Source organism: Typha angustifolia, chromosome 14 (assembly GCF_048772165.1).
Source record: "Typha angustifolia cultivar Huaian chromosome 14, ASM4877216v1, whole genome shotgun sequence".
In the NCBI taxonomy this organism is placed as follows: domain Eukaryota; kingdom Viridiplantae; phylum Streptophyta; class Magnoliopsida; order Poales; family Typhaceae; genus Typha; species Typha angustifolia.
This window is the reverse complement of record NC_133252.1, coordinates 306,871-327,718: the sequence shown is the minus strand read 5'-3', so window position 1 is coordinate 327,718 and position 20,848 is coordinate 306,871. Positions and strand designations below refer to the sequence as shown.

General features: G+C 37.9%; 3 protein-coding genes across 4 annotated transcripts; 2 read left to right on the top strand and 1 right to left on the bottom strand.

Moving 5' to 3' along the window:
• Nucleotides 1–2,444: 2,444 nt before the first annotated feature.
• Nucleotides 2,445–8,334, bottom strand: LOC140776409 (oxysterol-binding protein-related protein 3C-like). Of its 2 annotated transcripts, none has more exons than XM_073120115.1 (10): nt 8,040–8,334; nt 7,090–7,183; nt 6,033–6,149; nt 5,339–5,411; nt 5,139–5,257; nt 4,871–4,992; nt 4,470–4,646; nt 3,970–4,114; nt 3,447–3,625; nt 2,445–3,179 (listed from the first exon to the last, which is right to left on the bottom strand). In XM_073120115.1, exons 1-10 carry the CDS (start codon nt 8,138–8,140, stop codon nt 2,936–2,938), a joined length of 1,371 nt encoding a protein of 456 aa, XP_072976216.1. In that variant the 5' UTR covers nt 8,141–8,334; the 3' UTR covers nt 2,445–2,935. The 2 variants fall into 2 exon arrangements, with proteins under 2 accessions (XP_072976216.1, XP_072976217.1); XM_073120116.1 differs by having other exon boundaries at nt 8,048–8,334.
• Nucleotides 8,335–9,348: 1,014 nt separating this feature from the next.
• LOC140776781 (uncharacterized) lies at nt 9,349–13,214 on the top strand. The gene is made up of 4 exons (XM_073120637.1): nt 9,349–9,597; nt 9,713–9,816; nt 12,558–12,687; nt 12,896–13,214. Exons 1-4 carry the CDS (start codon nt 9,493–9,495, stop codon nt 12,932–12,934), a joined length of 378 nt encoding a protein of 125 aa, XP_072976738.1. The 5' UTR covers nt 9,349–9,492; the 3' UTR covers nt 12,935–13,214.
• Nucleotides 13,215–14,939: 1,725 nt separating this feature from the next.
• On the top strand, nt 14,940–18,016 carry LOC140775883 (scarecrow-like protein 9). The gene is made up of 3 exons (XM_073119364.1): nt 14,940–15,063; nt 15,232–17,720; nt 17,808–18,016. Exon 2 carries the CDS (start codon nt 15,405–15,407, stop codon nt 17,628–17,630), a length of 2,226 nt encoding a protein of 741 aa, XP_072975465.1. The 5' UTR covers nt 14,940–15,063; nt 15,232–15,404; the 3' UTR covers nt 17,631–17,720; nt 17,808–18,016.
• The last annotated feature ends 2,832 nt before the right edge of the window (nt 18,017–20,848 follow it).

The following is a 20,848-nucleotide window of genomic DNA, read 5'->3' as shown; positions in this document are numbered from 1 at the left end:
ATGTGATCTAAAATAAGAATGGCCTTGCTTTTTAGATGTCATCGGCTCCTAAGTTTTAATACAGCTGAGTGGATGCACTAATTTTATAGTTAAATATTGCACATCAATTAATTTGGGAATTGGGTCCAAATCCGATCCGTTAAACTATCAGAGTCAGCGGTTGGGTTGGGTTGGGTTGGGTTCCACCAACAAGGGAGATTATAAAGATCATCTATCTGCCTTCGAGATTATAAACGATTTATATCTCAATATTAAGTTATATATTTCCGTGATCTTAAAAGAGAAGGCAGGGGAATAATTAATTAGGGGATTGTTCTTGAATCTTGGGAGTTGGAGTTGGAGGAAGAAGAAGAATAAGGTGGGATCCGTGAGAGAGATGGATCACGTTAGGTGTCAGGTAGGGTACAGCTGCCCCCACCAAACTAAAAGCCAAGAGAAGAAGAAAGCTAACTAGATTAGTTTTAGTAATTAGTTGTTAATTTTTATTAGCATCGTTTAATCGGTGGGTAAGAAAAATAGATTAACTCTACTCTCCTTATTAAAAAGAAAAAGAAAGAGAGATCTGAATTCATGAATGGATTTGAAATCCTGGAAGTAATAAAATTATCCAAATTTTCTTGAGGGTATATAATGGAGTTGATTGATCGAGTGATGAAATCCAAGTGATTGGGTCCCCCACCATGTTTGGATAATTCCTTGTCGAGTGGAATAAGTATAACCACCCACATGCAAACCGACGTAATTTAAACGGGATGATATCAATACCGATACCAATACCAATACCAATACGTAAGATTAAATAAACAAAACCATCAATTTTAAACTTTGGCTACTTTCTTCCTAAAAGACTCAAGACTGAGAAGAAGAGAAAGAGGTTCCTCCTCCCACCCCCACGCTTTGTTTCCTTGCACACTGGATTTACTCAATCCCTGTGGTATAAATTTTTATACCTAGTAAGAATAAATACTAGGGATTTTTCTTTTCTCTCTTTTCCCCTTTTAATTTTGCTCTAGGGATTTAACGGTGGTGAAAGAGAAAGACACTTACTATGCATTTAATAGTTCCTTTAGTAAATTATAATACTCTATTATTTTTGTCCTTGGAAGAGGTACTTAATAATAAATGTTTACTCTATCTTAGTATATTTATGTAATACGTAAAATAATCGTGAATCTTCTTCTGCGAATTAGTCTGACTTTTATTAAAAATGTACTGTTGTGTTATTTTTAACTCGAAAATGATACATTTTTATTAACTAATGAATTAGATACCCGAGAGTTCAATATGAAACTGTACAATAATTTTAAAACCCAACGTATAATAATCCCACATAAAATAAAATAAAATAAAATAAAAAATAAAAAAAGTGGGAGGTGGTCCAAACAAAATAAACACTATTTTGTAAACTAGGTTCTTGAATCTTGACCCAAAAACATGTGCTACTAAGGGAGGGAGGGAGGGAGGGAGGGGATGTATACCACTTTTGACCCTCTCGAGGTAACGATGGCCAAATTTGCTACAAACTTTATCTCAGTTCGTATCTATCTACCTTTTCCACAACACGCCAACTTAGACCATGGCCCTCCTCCAATTCCCAATCTATAATGAAAAAGAAAGAGGAGGAGAAGTATTTAAAAGGACTTCACTGTTGTTATACCAAACACGGTTTTAATTTGGCAACGCCGGTGGAGTTCTAATTGTTTTTGGGTCCCTTGAGAGAGATGGTAGAGGAAGGGCTTTAAATTTGCTTCCCAGTGTCTAACCAATGGGAGTTTGCCAGGTAGGAGAAGGCATCGCGCCCATGGCTCACGAGGTATTATGCTTGTGGTCCATTATCCTATTACTTGGACCGACCAACTGGTTAGGTTCTTAATTGGTCTACTTCACCTAATAATTCTGGGAAAGGAGGGGTACTCGTACCTCTCCCACTGTTACCCCTCCTGGGGCATACCGGTGGAGTTCAAGGAAATGGTTCGTATTTCTATGTTCAAATAGTTTACATGTCTCCCTTACTTTAGATAATATATATACTATATGAACTGAAGCAATTGAGGACAATCAATGATAGTTTTGCTTAGATAGGATAGTTGTACCGATTGAAATGGAAAGGAGAAAAAGTTTATTCTTTGGTCTATGAACAGGGGGAGAGAGTGGAAAGGAGGAAAAGTTTAGTCCTTGGTCTGAGATGTACTTTTAAGAGTTTTACACAACCCCAAGTGTACTTTCCACACAGTTTTCATCATTGGGGTTTGCTTTCTATCCCAAAACCGCCATGGCTTGGACGAAAGTTATGACCCCCATCGATTTGTGAAAATATATCACTAGTGCAGGAATAGTTTAATGATATCTCCTATGAAACATTTGATAACTACTATTGTACTTTTAATATCTTACATTATCCTGCAAACCAAATAAGATCCATCCACTGTACCAAATAGGATCGGTTGTTGATGCATGAAATGGAAGCATCTGCAAATGTCCATCTATGAAATTTAATTTCTTGCTTTTGATTTCACTGCTGACAGATGATAACTCCCAAAAAAGAAGGAAAAATTACAAAAATAAAATAAAGACACCGACAAACTTAGGTGACATCCTAAAAGGAAAAGAAAACTTATCTCCTGCAACTTTTGTGCCTCAACTTGAGAAAGGATGTAAGTTGATACAGCCCCCTCAATCTGCAAATGATCATAATAGTTGAAAGCGTGTCTATACAGTAATGGAGAAAATCTTGCGTTTCCTAATAGGAGGGCTATTGAAAAGCCATACATAAATACAACAAACTGATACCTTCTACACAACTTCCTCAAACTAATCAATGTCTGCCATGATGATACAAGTGCACGAAAAAACTCCCACAACACAAGATAGAAAATGTGAGGGCAGATGCAACCCCCAATAATAATTAAAATGGGTAGCTTGCTACCTGAATCACTCACTCAGATTGATCGCCATACTGCCATGGGTTAAATTCAATCGAGCTGATGTCACTCTGCTCAGTGGTACCAGAGCTATCAACGCTAGCCCTGTGTTCGGTATATTTTCCATTATACTCATATACCTCCAAGTCACCCCAAGGAGTCGGAGTGATATCACCAGTAAGATTGAACCATCTTGGAGTAAATTCGTGCTTCTTGGTCTCTCGGTTTCTTTTCTCTGCTCTCTGCCGCTCCTCCAGACTGAAGTATAAATCTCAAAGTGAGGATGTATGTCAAATTATAACACTTTCAAGGGAAAAAGTATTCTTTCAGGACAGGTCAAAAAGTTCAAGCTGGAAAACTCGAGGTATTGGGAACATGCTAGTTGGCCATATTATCTAAAAAGCAAGGTCATAGCTGTTGTTTGAAACAACCACAACGAGCAATTAAAATGCTGGTAAAAGATACTCACCTAAAAATTAAATTAATATATCTTGGTTAGTGGTACTTCTATATTCAAGCACTCACCTGCTCTTTTCTGCGCCAGATTTAGACATGTCCCCTTTCTCAAGAGCTAATCTATCAGGCCGCAATCGGGAGTCTGATGCCAATATCTCTTGGGGTGCAGTGTCAAAGCTGTTTATTTTGTGTGCAAAGTATGTGTACTGGTACTTATCATTCTCTGGGATTGCAGCTACTCTCCAGACCTAGAACAAGTACGAAAAGAGAGCACTTAATAATTACAAACTGGGCCAGAATATAATGAGTCACATAATGCAATTATGTTAAAAAGAGAAACAATAAAAGAAACACTCCACACTAGCTGTGGCTTGCAATATTACTAATATTTTGTACATCATGACATATATTAGCAAATAAATTCGTAAGTGGCAAACTTAAAGATCATAGCTGACTTGTATTTATAAGGATAGGAGGTGACATCCAACATAAGATAAGAAATGATAATGGCATACTTGCAACATATTAATAAACTACAAGTTGTGCACCAAAAAACACTAAACTTATGGAGTATTACTGAGTATGCTACCACCTCTTTCAGTTCAGTGCCTGGTAGGGGCTCTCCTTCTTGATCACAAGGTTGACAACTCATTGATTTATTCCATTTCCCAGTCATTAGCATCTTGGGCTCTTCTTCTGCATTATATACATACCCATCCACTTCATATCGGCCAGCCCTGCCATAAATGGCAGCTTCTCATAAAAAGAAAAGATGCAATGCTGAGATGCATAAAGCTTTAAAGACATGGCAATAGTAATCTGTTGAGTCATCAATCTTATATTCGCCAGTATGGATAGATAAAATTGTCACATAGATTCAACCAGATAGAGTCGATGACCAGTAGGTAAGCAGATAATCATGGAATTAGATAAAGATAGTCCCATAAATATTCTGAAGTTTAAATGACATTCCTTCTGTCAAATACTTTTTCTCTCTACTGTTCCATAATCACTAAAAAATGAGAAATGCTACACTAGTGATATATTCAAAGAACTGAAAAATGTCTAGCTGATGAAGACCAGAAATCATACCCGAACCATCCACATGGTTGAAAGTACAGCACAACTTTGTCCCCAGTTGTCAAGTTTGTCATGACCATTTCTCCAGGTGAGTCAACCCATGTGCGTCCAAATATCAGGTTATTAACTTTTGTCGGTGGTGGCACTAAATCCAAGACAACGCCTGATCTTTTCAGAGTTACCCTAGTCCTAAATCATAGATAAAAAAATATTTAGTCATTATAATCTTAGCAATATGTTATTTTATGCAACTTAAACCAATACTTACTCTCAAGTATTCATATATTATTGTATATTAAGAGTAATATCTGACAGATTTTCTGATAAACTTAGATCATGGAGATCCCAAAAGCAACAAACATCAAGAAGCATCGCTCAATTAAGATGTCTACAATAATAAATACATATATTACCTTCCAACTGGGTAAACTTCCACTGAGTTTCCTAGGAACTTAGTCTTCAATTTGGAAGTTATGTCGTATGTAAAATGCTCATTCTCAGCATGTGCTGCGCTCATTGGAGGATGATGACTGACCTAATAAAATGGAGATAAAATAACTAAATTACCATAAAATAACATGGAAGAAAAAATTACAGCATAAGCAGAATGACTGAATTAGCTTATCCAAGAAATCACCAAAATACAGCTTCTAGAAATGGTAAACAGAGTAAAATGAAAACCTGTTCCGCGAGAAAGGTAATACCACCATGATTAACCATCTCATAAGTTTCTCCAAGAATAGGATTGAAAGGCTTCCAAGTTCGCTGATAAGCAAAATAAACAGATATCGCCCAGGAAGCTGGCAAGGATTACTGACGCTTCAGACATTATGGAATTCGATGAATATAATGAATGAAAAAGCACCACAAATAAAACTTACAAGCATATACCAGACGCATGTAAGGATCCTCACACTCATCTGCCAGATCCAAAAGGTGACAGTACTCCATTAACTAGGACGACGATGAAACATATTAGTTCAGAAAGCCAAACACAACTGGAGACCAATTCTAGAAAAACAAGGCTTAATATTAAGTTTGAAAATCCTTGTAGACCTTTGGTGCACATTATGGAATCAATGCATACTTCTTTTTTGTAATCTTGAACATAAAATTGCCAAAAAGAAAACCATATCCCTATGCTCTGACCAAGCTTAAGTCATGGATCAATTCTTAACCGTACACCAGGTTACACCCATTGGTTAACGGATTTACAAACAAATAGAAGTTTAAGCATCAATCCATAATAAACCTAAGTGATACCTGCAATACAACTATCAAAAAGCTCTAAAAATAATACTGTAATTGAACTTAACATAGATTCTCGGATTCTCCCAAAAATAAACTACATCTATATTTGTGATAAAAGTTTAGACTGCAAGTAGTAGGGAATAAAGATTTGGTTGTTATTGTCTTTTGTTTTTCTTTATTATCATTGTTGTTGGCGGCAAGCAAAACAGAATTCCCATTTTGGAAGCAAAAGGCAAGTCCTGTAATAGTCTGATTTTGGAAGTTCCATAATATTCCTAATATCTCAAATTCCATCCAGTGTTGCCTAGTATAGACAATTCAAACCTCTGCCATTTTCTGAAGCATTGTCATTGGCTCAAAAATTATGACTGGGAGGGTCACCATTGATGTGACATCAGATCCTATATATTTGTGCATCATCTTCCAGTAACTATCTCGATCCTGTAAAGCAACTGTATAGTTAATAAACACATAAACTTGCAATGATAAATGTAATGTTCTAGAACAGAATGCTCAAACAATCACTCTGGTATCTTTCGGTCTGAGGGAAAATGAAACACAAGATAAACTATGATGCTAAAGGTTACCATTTTAGTTTCGTCAAGTCAGTTAAGAAGTTCTCTCAGAAGAAGTCCCTCAGTTACAAAACACAAGGGTATACATTTATGCCATAAAGCAGAGAAATTCAAATGATCAATATATATGCTTGAGCTCAGAAAGCTTAAATGGAATTACATATTGTTGGAAGTGAGTAATGTGCAGACGAAATTTTCTTTCATATAAAACACTGCTGTCAGCCTGTCGCAATTTAAAAGGTGCTAACATAGCACCTGTGCTAAATCTTGTTATAACAGATAACGCTAGTCATCCATCTTACATGACCTCAAATGAGTACATAGGAAAAGTTGGTTAGCTAGTTTCCTAACCATGCCTACAATAGACGAATGCCTCATTTTTTTTGACTTAAATCTAGTTTTTATTGAGGGGAGAAGCCTCATGTTGATCAAGAAACCTTGAAAATGAGATGAGGTTATTATTGATGCCTAAACATGCAGTCAGTACAAACCCATGCGACAAGGTAAAAGGAGTATCTGATCTTCCAGTCTTAGAATTATGCCACATAGCTCGTTACTTCATTTTTATAAAGGTAGTAGTTGAAATAACCAAAGAGAGAAGCTTTTGATAATGCCCATTAGTCAGGCATTCAAGGAACAAGAAAAAAAATTCTATACTTCGGAGTTAGGAATATAGCAAAAAAGAACTTGTTCCTTCTCACATAGCTAAAAAAGTAACAGCAGGCATCAAATGTCTCTTGCTCAACCAAATATATGTCTAGAGGAAATATGATCGAGAACGAAAAATGCAATTGAGAAAGCCGCACCTCCTGTTTCCATCTTCCTCTTTGAGCTTCTGCCTCTGCATCCTCTGTACTTCCTTCAGGATTTATAACTTCCAGTCCTTCATAGCCTAACAACCTGAACAAAAATATACAGCAAGAAATTGGTGATATCCACAAGAATAAACTAATGCATATCCAAAACAGACATATTCTATTTAACAACGTAATGATGCAAACCAACAAAATGCAATGGCACTATGGCAGAGTTTAAAGGTGGAGCCATGTCAAACAGAAGAATGGAATACAACAGGTCAGGATAATTTCGATTAAAATTTCATCCACACAGATGAAGTTTTCGGAAGTTGAAAACTGGACAGCTCATTTCCAACTGATTTGATATGAAAAATGTGAGGGTGACAACTGAGCCTGATTTTAAATTAAAAATAAAGAAATTGAGTAACTTTAAAAATCGGCACATTTTTTATCTTTGGATAATAAACCGACCAGAAGCCACTAGTCCAACAATTTGGAATTGGCTATATAGATCTCTTTCTTCTATTCACAATAAGCAAACTAGATTTCTTGCAATACCTAATATAATGACGTGGTTAAGCTCAAAAGTAAATAAAAAATAAAAAATCCTTCATAATAGGAAGATGTAACTATATGTTATAGATTTCAAAAGTAGGTCGCAAACATATACCTGCAGAAGGAATTCAATAATAAAACCATATGTAAGCATCTTTAATTTCGTTTCCCGCTCGGATTAATTTAACTAAACCACTGGGATCACAAGTAAAAAGAGCGAATCGCGATAAATATGTATTAATTCCAACAACAGTAAGGAAAATCTCACTGAGTCACTTCAAACATCAAATCGTACAGACTGACGAATAATGATTTCAAGGATTTCGAAGAGGACAATTCCGACCAAATCGAGAAGAATAGCAACGAATAGGAAAAGTAACTCATATCTGACGAGGTTTCCCTACCCATTTACCGATTTGTGCACGGCGGTGCCCAAACTCCTCACACCCGACGCGATCGAGTAGAAGAATCCACCTCCCGAGGGCTTCTCATCCTTCGATCCCATCGCCGGAACCCTAATCGAACCAGAACAAGCTCCGAAACCCGCGGATCGACGAATCACGAAGCCGCGACAGCTCGATCTGCACTCAAATTAGAGCTAATCCGAGGAACTAGTAGAAGTAAAAGATCCCCAAAACGGTGGAAAATTTTGGCGCTCGAAGAATCAGATAGACTTTTTTTTTTTGTACGTAGACTCGGAGAGGCGACGGGGAAAAGATGGAGCGCAGATGCAGTGGAAGTGTCAAAAGACTAAAATACCCCTACTCTACTCGAATCTGGACCGTCGGATCGTGAGGCCCGTGCCGTAAATGAACGGCTTTAACTCCTTATCCTCCTTACAAGAGAGTGGTCAACGGGTAATATTGCCGAGAGAAACAAGATAAAGTTATTATTTATCGGACTTTTGCCGAATAAAAAACTTATCAAACGATTCGAGTACCAAAAGTATAGATAGGACGTGGGTACGTAGATTTATTCCATGATCTGGCGAATTATTTTATATCGTTGTGCACATGGATTATAGCTCTTATTCGCTGGATCTTTGCTGTCCAGGAAGTAGAAGTTAAGACAGTTGGGCAAATGCACTTTATCACTAATTGATCTGATAATTTGGTATAATTACATTTAGGTCCTACTAACTATTGCTCATAGGCACCTTTATTTATTTTTCATCGCACTTTGAGTCCCTTAATTATAAAAATCACTCATTTTTTTTTTTCTTCTTAAAGACATTGGTAGATAAATAGTTATGAAGATGGGTTATTATTTGATACCCGCAGAAAAGGAGAAAACTCCACATCATGAAAATAAGCTCTACATTTAAAGTTGAGAAATAGATAGAGCAACAATAAAAATAAGCTCTACATTCGTTTGATTTTAGAGAAAAGTTGAAGGTAAAATGGTCGTTTAATGGAGAGTAATATGTTTTCATTAACGTGTACTAGAAAATAAAAAGATGAAAAAATAATAATAAAGAGTACAGGTAGAAATGAATAATGGTTTAGGGGATTTTAATGTAATTATCGTTGATAATTATGATTAAGGTTGGGCCTTTGGGCAGAGATTTATGTGGATGGGCTATAGTGCAGTAGAAACGATTAGGGCCCATGAGCACCTGAGAACTCCAGTTATTGGAGAGGATACAATTCCTCTTTCGTCTAATAATTTCCACATCTTTCAGATCCAACCCTGTAAGATATATATTTATTATGCCAATAGGTTCCTCCCCTTTCCCCCCAGCCACGAATCGCTCCCAGTTTCTCTGACTTCGTCTCCTTCGCCTCGCTCGAAACCCTAGAATCTCGTGTCTTCTCCCAAATTCTACATCGAACGCCCGCAATTTGAACTCGTCCAATCATGAGGAAAGCCAAATCGGCCAAGTCCCAGCAGCAGCAGCAGAACGGCCATGTTCTTCCCTCTAAGTTCGCCAAGCTGCTAGATCCCGAGGCTTCTTGGGACAAGGTAGTGGATCACCGGTCGATTTCGCTGGATTTGATAGTACTTTCGTGAATTCTGGTGAAGATTTAGGGATCTTGTGCTTAGTTGGGTGCAATTTAGTGACTTTGTTTTGGTTTAGGATCAATTGGGCGATGTCCTGCATTGGATTCGGCAAGTGGTCGGTCTCATTTGTGGGTTGCTGTGGGGTGCTGTGCCTCTCGTCGGTGCTATATGGATTCTCGTGTAAGTTCTCGAAGCAATGTGATATATTTTTTTTCTTTTTTACTTCTGATTTAGTAGCTAGATATGTAGGAAGTGATTGAGTTCCAAGATCTGAGCTTTTTCTTCTCTCCAATTAGTATTTGTGAATCAATGCCCAGTATCAGATGTCACTTCATCCATTGCATGTGTGTTAAATAGTGTATCAATAGGTTTCTTTTGCATTACTATGTTTTGTGCTCTCTTTTGTTGAAGTAAATCTGGAGACGCATTGTCACCTTACTTCCTTTGGATCATGCCACATCCATTTTCTGTTGTTTGTGTGTATGGAGTATAGTTTGGATGGCACTTTATTTTTCATTATGGTTATATATGTTATAATGGTCAAGCCAATGCAACCTACTTATTAGTTAATCTTAATAACTCACATCTTATAAAAAAATCATTAGCAATAATCATGGATCTTCTATGAAGATTATTTTAATAGTAAAAAGGCTAAGATTTAGTGGCAAGAAAAGAATAACTTGTTATTGCTATGTTAACTAGCAGGTACTTTAGCCCTATCAGTTGAAACATGTGTTCCTCTCTGTAGATTGTTTCTAATATCTGAGAGCTCTTTTACTTAGTCTGTTGTGAATAAGACTCCTTTCAGAATAATCTGATCTACTCCTATCTTACTCTGACATCTTTCACCTTTCTTTGTCCCATGTAATCATTCTTTGATCTCAGAATTATCTCAATGAAAAATCCATGGGGCTGAGAGTTTGAATATCTTGCCTATGCTTCCACCTTATTGAATTCAGTTGGAGAAATATAGAGATTCAGAATTTCACGAAATAAACAGGACCTTTGTTTATATGGTGACAGATATTTACAGTTACACAGCTGATCAGTTTGTGTTGGTAGCTTCATCTTGTGAACATAAACAGTAAAGAGTGTAAGACAACCATCCAAGTTGTTCTGCTCTTTTCTTCTTTCAGCACTCTTGAATAATTATTTGTTGTTTTTTATAACTATTTATTTATTTATTTTTCTAATGGATTTCTGTCTCTTGAGCTCATCTAGATCTTTCACTGACGTAGTTGTTGGGCTATTCTGCCAGATCTAGTTTTATCTTTTGAACTACTAAACCTGTATGTCTTTACACTTTTAGCTTTGCATGACTGATTAATATATCTGTCCATAGAAGACTGATACTAGTTATAGCATCTCTAGTGCATAAGTAGATATTAGGAAGGCTTGCTGTCAGGATGTTTTACTTCAACAATGCTGAGCATCCTACAATTACTTTCGAATCATAGACAGTTTTTCTGATTACTCACCTTTAGAACTTCACTTGCATAGTTTTTAATCTTGATTAGTTTTCCTGCATGCTGAGAATAAAGTAAATTCTGAAGCAATTTAATACCTCTGCATGCTGGAAGAGTTGGAGGTTATATTTTTAGTCTGGTGAATCAGAGTCATTAGACTGATCTTCCAGGAATTAGAGAATTATAATTGTCTGAGTGATAGTCATTGGATTTTTCATGCTAGGTTAACTTCTTAAGAGTCCAGAGATCTTTATTAAGTTACCTAGGTGAATGTAGAAATTTATCTTGTTGAGGGTTACTGATCAAGATTGATTATGGCATAGAGATATCTGTTGGAAGATGATCAAAATGATAGTTTCAACTTTTAAGGTATGATTTGAATAATCTGTATCACTAGAGAATTGATATCTAGGCATATATAGGTAAGATCCATGCGGTAGGAATAATACTTTTTTCTACTAGATTGTGAGCACCTAGGTTAGTAGAATTGACCTATTTTCATGGTATTGTGCAATCATTGTGCGGGGAGTTTGTCAGGTCCTGTAGCCTAATTGCTGGAATGCACTTTCTATGCTGACAGATTAGTTTTTACTTTCTTTTCATGTATATAATTTATGTCGTTGCGATGCTTGTTGCAGTTTTTGAAATAGTCATAGCACTGTCCATGTTTCTGATAGATACTCAGTATGTGCTTAACTATGTTTATGAATGATGAGCTTGAGATTAGTGGAATGCAGATCCACTTTATCCTTATATATGCTGTATCTATTTTTGTAGTTGTGAAAAGGTTGTATTGGGGTCCTCTGCTTTCCTTTTGGACTCGCTTATCTTGCTGACGGATTCTTGACTAAGGCCTAGACATTGCTTAAGCTTTTTGACTTGTGATCTCTCTTCTTGTCAACATTATTGGATGTGTTCTTACTGATTGTTCAGGATCCTGTGTGTCAATGTCAATATTTATGCTAACCATTATTTGATTATCATATGAAACCTCCATTTTCAACAGTAAATGAGGTCCTATCACAACAGTATTTTAAATTTTTAAGTGTATATTCCCTAAGTTATGATGCAATTCTTTTGCTTTAGTGAATTCCTTTTGGCTTACTTGCAATGTTCTTTAATTTGTTCATAATATTCTGTATTGCCTGTTATATATGTTGCTTCTTGACTCACTTGATTATGTTCAACTTTAGCAGGAAAGAATGCTGTAAGTATTGTACATCCATGATTGTACTGCATGGAAATTTATTGTCTTGCATTGATTAGGTAGCTATCTACCAAAAATTGTGCATGTAGACTGCAAATCTTGTCTGTTATCCTGATCTCATGCATTTATTTATGTGCTAATGTATTAAATATTCCTGGTCTTTGCATGGATTTGGTGGTTCTCTATCCAAAATGTTAACTTATCTAGATCGTTTGAGTTACTCTTTTCTCAAATTGACCTTGGTACAGGTTTGTGGCGCTTTCTTCTGGGATCATTTATGGCTACTATACATATGTTCTGAAGATTGATGAAGAAGAATTTGGAGGTCATGGAGCTCTGCTTCAGGAGGGTCTCTTTGCTTCATTCTCCCTTTTTCTGGTAAATTCCCTACTACTTCCAGTTAAGAATTTCTGAAGAGATCTCATTTTTCACCTCATAAACTGGATTGCAAAGCTGCTTAGGTTATTTCAGAGGCAATACATCTAAAGATGTGGACATTGGTAGACTAAACTACAGTGGTTTTAACCTCTTTGACTTTGGGAATATACTCAATTACCATGTGCAATCTTGTTTTTGTTATTTTCAGCTTTCCTGGATCCTAGTATACAGCTTGGCACACTTCTGAGCAGATACCCTCCAAGCTTCCAGAATAGTTTTCTAGATCCTGTCATCCTACTGCAAAGTACGTGTAAACTGCTTCAGAACACATAAAACCTGTACTTTCAGCTCCTGAACTATGAGCAAGAAGAAGAAAACAAGAAAAACTTTGACAGCATTGTTGCTCCTCAGTTATATATTTTTTTTAGACTAGGCCTGATTCAGTGGAATATTAGGAGATTGTTCTGTAACCTGGAAATGTGGTTTTTTAGTGAGGTGAATAATGAATTTTATCCAAGTTTACAGGATTGTGGTCACTTGTGTTTATCTACTATGATTTCTATTGTTGTTTAGAGAAACCACAAAACCGGGAATCTTTATATAACAGGAGCTTATTTAACCAAGTGAGCATTATTCCATGGCTTAAAACTTAAAAAAGCTTAATTGCACAATGGCCAATGGAGTTGTACTTGACCCATCTTTTTATTTTATTTTATTTCTCTCTGCACCTTTAATTGATTTAGAAGGCTAACTGATCAAAAGAAGAAGAAAAAGAGTTGCATCATTTATATGACTCTGTCGAAAATTAATTGGATGACCTTGATCACTGCTTCATTAGAATTCTAACGAAAGGAAAAGGTAAAGGGATCCACATCACTTCTTAACTCGATAGTGGAATATTTGTTTTGGAATAAAAGAAAAGAAAAGAAAAGAAAAAAACCTTGATAGTGGACGCCTATTCCTATTTCCTCCTTATAAAACTCCGTTACCAATGCGCCGCCACATGGTAACATATCTCATGCATCTGTCTTCCTACTTATTAAAAAGTAAAGTACACAATAAAAGGATATATATACTAATCACAAGATAAAGTCTCTGGATTAGTGCCCCATGTGGCTCCAATTAACACTTTAAATTATTACTCGTAAAATATGCAACTCATCTTCATCAGACTACGTCTTCACCATGACCAATATATTGTTGCAGCAATGGATGACACTTTAACAGCCGTTGTCCCTACCAATGCATCACCAATGTCACCATGGCCAATGGTGGAAGGTTGAAGACGAAGTGTACGTAGTACACGATGATGAGATTAGTACCATTAATTAATTTATACCTACCTTAAGCAAGAAGTGTAATATAAATTATATATCCCGAGACGAGGGCGTGCTCCTTGGGTTTCTGCTAATCGAGGTGACGTGGTCAGATATTAATTAACGAAATCTTTGTAAAGAAGTGTTTAATAAATCTCAGTGCATGTGGCCCATGATTTATGCTTAATAGAAAATTGCTATTAGGCACGTGAAGAAAGGGGTATCTGGCACCTCTTGGTTGGTCGATTAATCAAACAATAAATTTGGTTTACTTGTCAATAATCACATATAAATCATAAATTATATCCCGAGTCTTCAATTATTATCTCTTTTTTTTAATGATATTTTGATTCCTTTAACCATCTAATAATGTCTCTCAAAGATAATCTCAGCTTTCCTACAAGTAATCAGTAAAATTGTCCAGTTGGAAGAATTCTCTTCCGATAGCCTTGTTGTGCCGACAACAAGATGATGCCAGATCAGCAACCTATCCGACGTGGCAGATGCTGCCACATCGAGTTGCAATTGAGATTGAGCGAATTCATGGCGCCACCTGGCAGCGAAACGTATCACCCGGGGGGGGGGGGGGGGGGTGTGTGTGTTGGGGACCACCCTTAGCCAGAGCTCGACGGTGGACCCCTTCCCCCGGCCGTCGGATCTCGGTTTTGGGCGAATCGAAGACACACGTCGGGATATGCACGTCCCCACGTGATTACCTCGCGGCTAGGGAGATGGGCCACGTGACAATTAGTCGGCTTGTCAAATTCCAAGTGGGCCGGCCCATTTAATTTAATTGACGGGGCCTACCGGTGATCCGCAGCTACCTTGTTGTGACGGCGGTGATCTTCCCACGTGTTCGGCTCGGAATTCCGAGAAGGCTCTGCCATTTACTTTTCCCCCCCACTTCCTTATCAATAATATGATCAAGTCCCCACAAAATATAGATAGCACCATAGGCGAGGAACCTATCCAGCCCTCCTCATTCTCGTTTCTCTCCTTCCTCCTCCTCCTCCTCCTCCTCCTCCTCCCCTCCTCCCCCTCTGGCTTGGGTTTCGATAAGGTGCGGCGTTATTACCTCCTCCGATCTCTTTGCTAGAATTAAAACGAAAAGTTACTTCTTTTTATCTTTTTTTTTAATCTTGTTTTAAGGGTACTTTTCTAAACTTTTTTTGTTAAAAAAGAAAAACCTTTTGGTGATCTTACTTGCTCTTCGATCTGTCTGATACAGATCTCGAAACTCAAAAACCCAAATCTTTGTTGCAAGATCTGGTTAGGTTTGCAAGATAATTGTGTGTGGGTATTAGAGTCAAAGGTGTCATCTTGTTACTTCGATGGTGGTCTTCATGTACTTGTAGAAGACGCAGTCTTGCTAGGTTGGGAGGGTGAAGGGTTTGGAATTCAATGGTGTTGGATTCTGGGCTCCAAGAGTTGTCTGGCTTGATGCGGGGGCTAGCCTATGATGATTATTACTCTCAACAGAATTCTATGGGTAGTTTTCTAGTAGGTGATTCACAACCTTTCTTAGATCATGGTAGCTCCATTTACTTGCAAGATATGAATTCTTCTGCCACCCCAAGCGGAAATCCCGGGTTCATTGTTGGCAAAGCTAACCAGGGGGATATCCCTGAGGATTGCGAGATCATCTCGGATGTAGCCCTTGATTATATAAGTAAGATGCTTATGGAGGAGGACATAGATGAAAAGGTTAGCATATATCAGGAGGAGTCAGCCCTCCGAGCTGCCGCGAAACCTTTCTATGATATACTCGGGCAGAAGTACCCACCTTCGCCGGATAGGTTACCGGTTTATACCCATCTCAATTGGGAGAGCCCTGATGAGAGTAGCAGTCGTAGCTGGGTGATAGATAGTAGTTCGGGGCAAGATTCTGTGGATCACAAGCGATCACAAGCATTTCCTGCTTCCTTTGATTATTCATCTCAGTCTCCAATTAGCTCCTCCGGTAGTGTTGGTAATGTCCTCGAGTCGTTGGAGGAGCCATTGATAACTACAAGTCAGATCCCTGAACACTTGATTGAAAGCCTTCCAGCTTGGCAGTTCAGGAGAGGGGTGGAAGAAGCACAAAAGTTCCTCCCAAGTAGCAATAAGCTGTTGATTGATTTAGAGGCGGGTGGGATTTCATTTCCTAAAGAACCCAAAAAAGGAAATCAGTTTGTCAAGGTCAAGGCAGAAGAGGAGAGGGAATACACAAGCTTTGGCTCCAGAGTCAGGAAGAATCGGCGTGGTGAAGACTTGGATTTGATGGAAGGGAGGAACAATAAGCAGTCAGCTGTTTCCACCGAAGAGCCCCTCAGGTCTGAAATGTTTGATAGTGTTCTACTTTGTCAGGGAGACAAGTGTGTTACAAGAGCTTCTACTTTGCGAGAAATGATGCAAAATGAAGCTACCAAGAATTCTGATAATGGCCAAACTAAAGGATCCGGTGGCGGTGGTGGGAGGTCGCGAGGAAAGAAGCAAACCAAGAAAGAGGTGGTTGACTTGAGGACTCTCCTTATCCATTGTGCTCAGGCAGTGGCAGCCGACGACCGCCGGACCGCTAATGAACTACTAAAGCAGATAAGGCAGCACTCTTCACCAAATGGAGATGGATCTCAGCGGTTGGCATACTGTTTGTCAGATGGTCTCGAGGCTCGCTTAGCCGGCACTGGTAGTCAGAAATATCATAAGCTTGTGGCGAAGCGGACGACTGCCACTGACATGCTCAAGGCTTACCATCTATACCTTGCTGCATGCCCTTTCAAGAAGGTGTCACATTTCTTCTCTAATCAAACTATCCTGAATGTGGCAGAAAAGGCATCAAAAGTGCACATCATTGATTTCGGCATCTTCTTTGGCTTCCAATGGCCATGCCTCATCCAGCGTCTCTCTAACAGGGAAGGTGGGCCGCCAGAACTTCGCATCACTGGCATAGATGTACCACAGCCCGGTTTCCGTCCTACAGAAAGAATCGAAGAGACGGGGCAACGATTGACAGAATATGCAAAATCTTTCAAAGTTCCTTTCAGGTATCAAGGCATAGCATCAAAATGGGAAACAATCCGTGTTGAGGATCTCAAGATTGAAAAAGATGAGGTGCTTATTGTCAACTGCTTGTATCGCTTCAGGAATTTGGTCGACGAGACAGTTGCTGTGGATAGCCCAAGGAATAGGGTCCTCAACACCATAAGGCAAATGAATCCGGACGTCTTTATCCATGGGATTGTGAATGGATCGTATAGTGCTCCCTTCTTCGTCACGCGCTTCCGTGAGGCCTTATTCCACTTCTCTGCATTATTTGACATGCTTCAAGCTACCGTGCCACGGGAGGACGAACAGAGGTTGCTGATCGAAAGAGACCTCTTTGGGCGCGAGGCTCTTAATGTCATAGCATGCGAGGGCCCAGAGAGAGTTGAGAGACCAGAGAGTTACAAGCAGTGGCAGGTGAGGAATCTCAGGGCTGGGTTTAAGCAGCTTCCCCTGAATCCAGATATCATGAGGAAAGCAAAAGAGAAGGTGAAAGCCATTTATCACAAGGATTTTGTCATAGATGAAGACAGTCAATGGTTGCTACAAGGTTGGAAGGGAAGAATAATCTATGCCGTCTCCACATGGAAACCTAATCAAGTTTAGGTTTATGATATGGAATTATGGATATATTAAGAAGGCCATTTGCCTTGTTCTATTAGTGGACCTTAATTGAATTACCAACTGATTTTTCAGGTACACACATCTCTTCTAGTAAACCATTTGTGGTATTGCACTTTGTTTACAGTTATACTTATGAATCCTTTCCTTTTGGTGATACAGGTGTTTGATCCTGACTTCACTAATCCTCTGCCGGTCCTTGGCATCTCAAAGCCTACAACTTTGGAGTAATGTAATTGTTGGGAGGATGAGTGCATCTAGGAGCAGTAGGAAGAAATGGGCAGAAGCATGTAATGTAATTACTGCTGCTATGTGATAGATGTGAGAGTTCTGTACAAAATCTGTGCTTAATATATCAAAGCGGTCATGCAGATCATAGCATTCGTTGCGTTCTAAATTGCTTTGTTATTGCAATAGCTTCTTCTAGTTAGAACTCACACCATTCATCATGAACCACTTCTTTTCACTTTGATTCATAGTGGGTCCTCTGTATCATCTTCATTAGTACCTTTGGCCAAACTACAGTACAAAAAATTCCTAAAACTTTTGTCACAGCATCCACATGATTGGTTACAAAGTAGATATTGGGACCAGCCTCCACCTATAAAGCTTTCATAGCTGAGAGACTTTATATTATTGGACATGCATTTCTTGTATTCTTTAAGTTGGTTGCGTTAGCAAAGCCGCATCCTTACACAGTAGATTGTGATCACATAGTAGAAAACATACACATCATAGCTTGTCCATAGATTTATCTTTTTAGAGGAGGGAGTTCTTCTCAGAAGTCCATAGATTTGGTTCACCATGTCAATTGGCAAACAGCCGAGATGGCCGTATTGGCCGTATAATACTACAAATCATGATGACAATAACACATAAAGTGTGACCTGATGTATAGAGAAAAAGATATGGTCATTAGGCTTGTGACTTTATATCTACTCATGAGTGACAATAACATAATAATTATTATTATTATTATGCACCCCTGATTCATGCATTCGATGCTTCAGCTTTCTCCTATCCTAACTGTTGCAATGATGGATGATATGAAAATGGTGTGATCTCGCAATTGGTCGTAAAGTAGAAAGCAAAAGGTTTCACATGAGATGAAGCCTTGAACTTGTATGAAATCAATGCAACTTGGAAAAATATTTGATGTGATTAAGATGGGTTTTTTTATTAATGTTTGTTTGGTTCCTATTTACTGCAATCCAATGTTAGTAAAGTCAAGATGACTCTGTTTAATTATATGTTTATTATTAATTGACCAAGATCACTCTATTTACCTTTGGAAAGTTGAAGAACCTTTCCAACTATGTCTTTGTCGAGAATCACAAGAGCACCGGAAGAATCGATCTAACTGGAAACAGAGAAAATTATCAACTTGCACGTGAAGTCTGCAGGCATTTCAATGATGCTTCCTAATCCTAACTACCTTTTTCTTGGTCAAATTGCCGAGTAAGAAAACTTTATCACTGATTTAGTTCTTTATTGTCTGCACCTAATCTAAGAAATGTCCTCTTGTTAGGTCAACTGTATGAACTACTAAGCTTGTGGGCTGGATCAAATTAGTTTCAGGGTCTATCTCTCTTGGAGGCCTGTTTAGTGTCCATGATCATAATGTATCCATGGAACAATGAGAGGTTGAGTAGAGCTTATGGCTTTTATACCATAAAAGAAGAGTTATGCTGACCACTATCACAATGAGATCATCTTTTCATATTTGACCTTCTGAAACAATTCATTTGAACAGAAAGCAAGAGACTAATTAAAGTTGCTCAAGTTGACTGTAGAGAGTACAAAATTGCCACAGAACTTGCCACTTACCGATGGAAAGTTGAGAGAAAATGTGTGGATGTGGAATGCTGTGGGCGCCCATGAGATAAGAATTGACATGTCTTCTGATGTTTCTGATTCAGCTTGCACATATATATATATATATATATATATATATATATATATATATATATTCCTATTCTAATGAAAACTTTCAACTACTCTACTGTCTGCCTTCCACTTTGAGTGGATGAAGGTTAATTCTCCTATTAAAGAACTTGTTCATCATCTAGAAGATGCTCTCTTCTACAGCTGTCTAGTGGAGGAATGCTTTCTCCTTTTCTCTTCAGCAATTGTGGTCCTTTTTTCGATTTAGTTTTTTCTCAGATGTTAGCTCAGAGTTGATACTTCAGAAACCTATTCATCTAAGCTTTCCTCATTGCAACGTTCTTTCATAATTTAAACTGAAACCAGCTTTCCTTCAGACTTTGGATATCCTAACTAATATACCCTTTTTCTATTACACTGGTGATCACTCAGTTGGAATAATAAGTTTCCATAGTTTCCTTTATGCTGGTTAATTAGCAGTCGGTCTATTTTAATGTCTTCTTTGTTACTTCCTTACTGGCCATTCTCTTTTTTTAATTTCAGCAATAGAAATGTAAAAGTAACTACATACCAGAATCTCTTTCTCACCAAAAAGGAATAAAAACATAACAAAGTAGATCTTTGGGCCTTGTAACTATTAGATTGTTCGAAATCCTTTTGCTACTCACACACACAGAGTGTCCTAGACTTGCAACTGCCTCACATCAATGAGTACCAATTTGTTAAACTTATCATTTGGGTGAAATCTATTATTTCTCAGGAATGAAAGAGCTTTTATTAAGTATTAAAAAGTGTCCTGTCTCATGATTTGTGATATGCTTCACTGGCACACTAGTTGAGATTGAAAGTGATGGGCCATTCTTTAAAGAAAACATGAACTCAAAGAATCCCCAAAAGAATCATTCAAGGCAAATAGCAGGCAGAAATGACAGGAAGAGAGACAAAGTAAGACATAAGCAATAAGAATGGAAACTAATGTTGGTCTTAGAAGCAATACAAGGGATTCAATTCTGACTCCAGTACTAGAATCCAGTTCCATTAAAAAAAAATTGGCCAATATGTGGAGTTATGGACCCAATATCATATAAAACTTCTTCACCTTATCTTATATTCCAAATGTCCAATAATTGGCTTTTAGATTTCGAAATGCTCTAATGATATCTGTTAGCAATGTTTAGATTTTAGAATATGCTGAAAAATGAAAAAATGTTTTTGGGCATATATGTCTCATTGACTTGCCAAAAACTCTTCTTCTGAATTAATATGTAAAGAAAAACAAATGGAGTTTGATGACAACGCCTATGTGCTGGTTTTACCTG